This window comes from Cebus imitator, unplaced genomic scaffold (assembly GCF_001604975.1).
Source record: "Cebus imitator isolate Cc_AM_T3 unplaced genomic scaffold, Cebus_imitator-1.0 Scaffold560, whole genome shotgun sequence".
NCBI classification, from domain to species: domain Eukaryota; kingdom Metazoa; phylum Chordata; class Mammalia; order Primates; family Cebidae; genus Cebus; species Cebus imitator.
The window spans coordinates 1,035,685-1,042,875 of NW_016107875.1; the positions used below are offsets into that span (position 1 = coordinate 1,035,685).

The 7,191-nt window shown below is 41.5% G+C and overlaps 1 protein-coding gene across 1 annotated transcript in view; it reads right to left on the reverse strand.

The window, feature by feature from the left end:
• The window catches only part of LGALS3 (galectin 3), a 14,986-nt gene that overhangs the window by 2,874 nt on the left and 4,921 nt on the right, over positions 1-7,191 (reverse strand). Inside the window, exons 2-5 of the mRNA XM_017515816.2 lie at positions 5,840-5,861; positions 4,821-5,186; positions 2,841-2,929; positions 427-592 (exon numbers count right to left, since the gene is read on the reverse strand). Coding sequence (XP_017371305.1) covers positions 427-592; positions 2,841-2,929; positions 4,821-5,186; positions 5,840-5,857 — 639 coding nt within the window. The 5' untranslated portion in view covers positions 5,858-5,861. The remainder of the gene's footprint in view (positions 1-426; positions 593-2,840; positions 2,930-4,820; positions 5,187-5,839; positions 5,862-7,191) is intronic.

Consider the following 7,191-nt stretch of genomic DNA (forward strand, 5'->3'; position numbering starts at 1 on the left):
AAAAAAAAAAAAAAAAAAAAAAAAACACAAACTTTTTATAAGACATTAATTTTAGAATTAAAAACATTTAGTTTTGATCTCTATGCCAACTATGTTGTTTTAAGCAACAAAGTCCAGTACACCTGTACCATAAAGACACTTTGCCTTTTTTGTTAAAAATTATATTCTTTTCATTTTTAGAAAGACTTAAACTCAGAGGGGTGGCAGCAGTGATGATTACGAGGTGTCTGCAAGGAACTGGGGAGTGTGCCACTCCTGGCCATGTTCTCAGCCTGCTGAGCCTAGTCCCCTGGGCAGGGAGAAGATGCACTGGCTGGGCATATCTTAGGACAGGTGATAAAAACTCATTTCAAGTGTTTTGTGGTTTTAGAGTGATTCCTCATGAGAAATACACATTATCAATATGAAATAGTTGCAATAACTTACTTTGAATGGTTTCCCACTTTCAAATGGGAAAACTGACTGTCTTTCTTCCCTTCCCCAGTTATTATCCAGCATTGTATTGCAAACGATGACTCTCCTGTTGTTCTCATTAAAGCGTGGGTTAAAGTGGAAGGCAACATCATTCCCTTTCTTGAAATCTAAAGTAAATCTGTTTTAAACCAAAGACCAGTTATTAAAATGATTAAAGCTGTACATTTGTACCAAATGAAGAACATATAATTTTCTAAAAAGCAAATAACTTCATAATACAGTACCTAGGAAATTTTTCTGAATGGAAAGCAAATAAATCAGAATGGGTTCAAACTGGAAAGCATCCTAGGCCCAATATTCTATGTACTACCATAAAATCTAAAGGTAAGCAATATGTGTTGAATTTTTTTGCCTCATTGTCTTTGATCATATTTCCATTCATCTGTAATGCCCTCTTTACAGACTCATGAAAACCCTTTGAAGTTTTCTTACAGAGCAACTCTGAGGATACTTTATGCCTTACTATAGATAATGGTTATCTGTTTCCTGGTCTTCCAGGTTGCTTTCAATACCTGATAAAGGCAAGCCAGCTATGTAGTTAACAGCCACCAAATACTGGCTTCCTCATAATTAACCAGAAGTCCTAGTTCCTCTGAAATAACATGAATGAGCTAATGTAGTTAATATTCAGTATCTTGTTGTTAAGTTGTAAAGTCTTGACAGAAAATATGTTAAACATTCTATGATGTGAGCTGGAACTAATGAAATTGCTAGTTTAACTTTTTGACCCTGTTCCTTCTTCCTGGATATTAATGCCAACACCAGTCCTCTGACTAACCCCATCCCTGAGTTTCTCAAAGTATGCTCTATAGAGCAGTAGCATCAGAATCATCAGCATGTGTTCTTATTATGTGTACTTATTTTAAAGCCAGGTCTGCACTCTGAACCAGCTAACAAAGATTCTCTGTTTATTTTGATTCACCCAGTAACAGTCACATTCAACCACAAATGATCTTCCAGTGCTTACATTTGTAAGGAAAAAAATAGCAGTAGAATTTGTATTTGACTAAATATATGACTCTATTTCCTCTGCATTGGAAAGGTAGACATTGTCATCTCTGTCACCTTAAGCACACTTTTTTTCTATGCAGTTCCTCATACAGAATTTGCAGGACTAAGCAACAGTTTTTTTAGTTTACTACCATTAGCCATTTCAGCCAAAATTAGTTTTGATCTGCCAGTCTCAATCTACATCTCTAGTATTATTAGAACTAAACTTTCCAGTGAAATGACTCTAATAAGACAAGGATACTACACTGGGTATTCAGTGTGTGTTAAGGGTTGTGGGAGGAGGAGAGCAAATATTAATAAATCATGAGTGCTGTGTGCACAGGATAAGGTGTGCTGGGTTCTGTGTTACGTTAGGAGGGAATACGGATAAGGACATAGGCAGAGGATGTATATATTTTGTAATTTGCTATGAGACACTCATTGTGCGGGGAAGTTCTGTGCTTACAGAAATTGTCTGGGCTGTGTGGAAAGACAAGTTGGCTTAGGGTAGTGACTACCATTGCAGAAACAGAGGAGGCTGGCTGAGGTGGTGTGGATGAGCATTTGAATGTAAAATTATCAGATCAGAAGCAGAGTCCATCTCTTGATGACAGGATGTGGAGCAAGGTGACAGACACTGAGACTATTTATGGATTCTTACACAAACCTGTGTACATGGCTTGAATTTGTACCATATGGGTACTGTCCATAAGACCTAGAAATACGGTTCCACTAACCTCAGGGGCAGGCATCCTGGATGGCTTCAGGACAGGGCCAGCTTTTTTGTATGATATGTAAGTACTACATAACCAGTGGTGACAACCAGGGCCAAGTGGCCCAGTACAGCTACAATTAAGCATGTATTTTCCTAAATAAAGCCTCACCCTATCCTAGTCTGCCTTAATCAAACCACTTCCAATAGCAAAGGCTGATTTATTTTGATGACATTTTTAACTTGTGGAATCTCCAAACCTGTAAGCAAATAGTATCAACTAAAAAGACAGGTTCCCAGGGCTGCCACTGATCATCTGTAGAACCTGAGCCTCAGTTTTGGCTATAAAAAGAGCAATATTCTTTATCCTGCCTTCAACCATGAAGATTAGCTGATATAATACATATCAAACTATAGAATAAGGTGCATTACCATGTACTATTAGTGCCCTGATGTTTAGCAAAATTATGTGGGAATACATATGGATTTATGGGATAATCATATATGACAATATAGCCAAGATTCTAAATATGTAGTTTTTAAAATCTTCCTAAAATTCAAAATAGCACCATAGGACAGGGCAAGAAAAAACAATTCAAAATAGGCCATTCTTTATTCAAAAACCAATCTACAAATAGGGTAGGCTTACTTTTGCTCTCCTTACCTGTTTGCATTGGGCTTCACCATGCCCTGAATTGTTATCAGCATGCGAGGCATGACTCCTCCAGGAAAAGTCAGGTTATAAGGCACAACCTGGGAATGAACAAGTACATATGTGTCAATTAGGAGCATGTTTCTTTGGGGAAAGAAAATGATTTTGCTAAAGTTCCATCACTATTAATATGTGTGAAAAACATAACTCTAGTATATTGTCATCTGTCCAGACTCTCAGGCCACTTTGCCCAGGGTCCAAAGGATAAGGCTCCCTACGTGCACAAATAATAACTGAAAATAAAACCATCAATAAGTCTCACTACGGCCATCCCAATCTGCACTCATTCATGTTGACTATTTTTTGGAAAGGCTTAAGCTAGATCTTGTGATCAACATTAACATTTTGTATCACTCATAAGGCCCTGTCACGTAACATGCTTCACTGTGGTTATTCTGCTTCCTGGGTGCAAACATCATGCCACATTCTGGGCCTGTGGGTTCTCATATGCTCTGTACTCACATGGCTCCAGCAGAGTGCTTTGCACATGGCAGATACTCAATATTTCTACAGTGTACACTGTTTAGTTAATACTGTGAGGTTCATTCCACAAACGTTTATTGACCATCTACATTTGAGATTCTGTGAATATCCCCAAAGCTCTATTTATTATGGTCTCTTTTCTTTCCCTTTTTAAGGGTTCTCCCCGGGTTTATCGCTTTTTTTTTTTTTTTTTTTACTGGGTCTCAAAAATCCGGGTCTCTGTTGTAAGTGATGGAGTGCAGTAGCGCCATCATAGCTCACTGCAGCCTCGACCTCTTGGATTTAACCCATCCTTCTGCCTCAGTTCCCAAAGTGTTGGGATTACAAGCAGAAGCCACCACACCCAGCTTATCCAAATCTTTTCTTTCTAGGCCTGCTGTGTACTAGCCCTGTACTTCCTCCTACTTGGATTTGTTACTAGTGCCTCAAATTCAACAAGTGTGAACTGGAATGGTCTCCTCTGCCTCCTCCCCCATCAGTTCCCCTTAATGAGCTTCCAGTTTGGGCTAAAGCTTTGCTGATGGCTCTACTTGGTCTGCTTTGAAAAGTCAGAGTCATCTGTGACTCCTAAGACATAATCAGTAGATTCTAGGGTTCTTCCTCTGTAATCTCTCTTACATCTACCTGTTCCTTTCCACAGCCTTCATGTCCCCCTGTCTCTGCAACTGACACCATCTCTAGTCTAGGCCCAACTCAATGCCACCCACTCCCCCAAGTCTTTCTACTGTAAACTGACCTAAAAGGTGACAGTGCTCCCTGTGTCATCTTCTGCATAGTTCTGAAATGCTCTAATCACACACTGTTACTTAGCTCTTTCCTCAAATTTATTATATGTTTTATCATCCAACTAGATTATGAATCTGGAAAGGAAGGATCCTGTGGCTGAGATGCATCTGGATCCCCCACAGAATTATGTTTTACATTTAGAATTCACTTGCTAAAACATTTCAATTTGCACGAAAATTCAACCTTTAGATCACAAAATTATCTTTAGAAGTTTTTTCAAAACCAGATTACCCTGTTGCCTCTACATGTTTACTCAAAGATCTTGGACAGATTATATCACTTCTCTATTGTCCCATTTCCCCATGTGTAAAATGGGGTTATTAACAATGTCTTATAAGGTGGTGACGGGGTTAAATGAGATCATCCGTATAGATGCATACTATTGACATGTACTAAGCATTTGTTAATAACCAACATGTTCTCCATTACAACAATCTTGATTTATATTCATAAGCAGCTTTATCAATGCCTTCAAAATATGCATCACCTTCTGTTCATACTAACCACACACAATAAACTCAATATGAACACTTAATTTTTCGACTAGCAACACACACCCATGGCTGGCCCTTGAATAGTGGCTCTAAGCCACAGGTTTAAAGCTCAGGGTCTCCCTGAAGCCCTCTGCATGTCAAGTACGTGAAAGGAGGAATGCCATCTCACCAGTGGCCCAGCGGGGGCGCCATAGGGGCCAGCAGCAGGGTAGGCTCCAGGAGCACTTGGCTGTCCAGGAGGCGGGTAGGCCCCAGGCCCGCTGGGTGGCCCTGGGTAGGCTCCAGGTGCAGGTGCTCCGGGATAAGCTCCAGGTGCTCCAGGGTAGGCGCCTGGAGGCCCCTGTCCAGGGTAGGCGCCTGGGGGTCCCTGTCCAGGGTAGGCGCCTGGGGGTCCCTGTCCAGGGTAGGCGCCTGGGGGTGCCTGTCCGGGGTGAGCCCCAGGATAGGAGGCCCCTGGGTAGGCCCCTGCCCCCTGGTTCCCCCACTGCCCAGGCCATCCTTGAGGGTTTGGGTTACCAGTTAATGCATCATTGAGCTGGAAAGAAAGACATACGCAATTACAGGACAGAAAGCATTCTCAAAAGCAAAATTTTCAGGAAAACAGGAATATGTGATCTAGGAAGGAGAGGAATATAGTGAAGGCATTACATGCATATCAATAAACTTTTTCCACTTATTAATAGTTTTGAGTTTCAAAGACTAAAACTAGATATTGGGATTATGCATGCTTTTTCACTTTATTCTTGCCTCCCAACATCTCAGATCAGGGAGGGCTGCATTTTCATAATTAGCTCAAGTCAGGAGCTAACACTCCCCTATTTACAGCTCATACTTTTTAATCACCATGAGGAAAGCAATCACAGACATCAGGATGCCCAGACTGTATCGCGTTTCCCTCTACTCGGGATTTCTCAGCTCCTGCCGTCAGAGTCCATTCCCTTCTGCCTGGGGCCTTTTGGGGAAAGGATTACTGTGAGTGTATCCCAGGCCTTGATCTGCCTGGCTTTCTTCCCAAATCTACTGCTGGAAAAACAAGGCTCCAGCTCGCAAGCTCTCATTGGACAAATGATTCCAGGGAAAGCCACGCAGTGGGAGAGTGAAAAGGAAAAGTCATGGTAAAAACAAAATCCCCAACCCTCAACCATGTGGAGTTGATTGAGGGTAAGAAAACAGGCATGAAACACTTACCGAAAAACCGTCTGCCATTTTCCTGAGGGAAAGAAAGAGACAGAGTTTATCATTTGATCCTGAAAGCTTTCACCAATTTCCATTAAATGGAACTTTACCATTAGTTTACTGTGCAGCTTTAGTCACTCTCTGGGCATTATGCCTAAGTGAGTAGTGTGGGACCACAGAAACGTCTCTTCAAGGGCAGGGATACTTTCCAGCTAGATCACTGAACCCTATTTAACTCACAAATTTCAACTTCAATCACATTAGCCTGTGCTCTGAATCCTAAGACCAAGAGGCCACATAATGCATGAGGGAGGATGAGGCAGAGGAAAAAGAAAATATCCTGTCCCTTTTCCAGGTGAAAAATGTTAACAATCATGGTTTCTCTTTGGTTCTTCTTCACTTTCCTTCCTTATACTCTTTCCACCACCCCATATAAAGGGTTTGGTGTGTTCATCTTGCCCATCTACCCTCTGTCCCCACTAAAAGTCCCATCCCCTCCTCTGGGTTTTTGAAGAAAAGCAGTGTTGATTGATTCCCACTAAGATAGAAAAGACAATCCAGACAGACACAGTTGCTGCTCTGTTATTTATTCCTCTATCTGCACACAATTATGCTTGCTCTTGGCCAGGCACTGCACAGGCTCCTATCTAGGTGTGAAAATGAATAGGCCATGATCTGCATGGTCAAAGGGGCCACAGGATCTAAAACCCAAAACAATTGAACCCACAGAGATATATAGTAGAAGGATGGTTACCAGAGGCTGGGAAAGGTAGTGGGGGAGGGTGGGAGGTGGGGAAAGTTAATGGTTAAAAAAACAGTTACAATGAATTAATAAGGCCTGGTATTTGACAGTACAACAGGTTGACTATAGTCAATAATTTCATCGTACATTTGAAAATAAAAGTATAATTGGATTATTTGTAACACAAAAACTAAGTGAGAAGATAGATACCCCATTTTCTATGATGTGATTATTATGCATTGCATGCCTGTGTCAAAACATCTTATGTATCCCATAAATATATATACCTGGCTGGGCATGGTGGCTCACAGCTGTAAGAGGCCCAGGCAGGTGGATCACGGGGTCAGGAGTTTGAGACTAGCCTGACCAACATGGTGAAACTCCGTTTCAACTAAAAATACAAAAATTAGCTGGGCGTGGTGGCACACGCCTGTAATCCCAGCTACTCGGGAGGCTGAGGCAGGAGAATTGCTTGAATTTGGGAAGCAGAGGTTGCAGTGAGCTGAGATCATGCCACTGTACTCCAGCCTGGGTGACTGGAGTGAGACTGTCTCAAACAAACAAACAAACAAACAAAAAGACCAGGTGTAGTGGCTCACTCCTGTAATCCCAGCACTTTGAG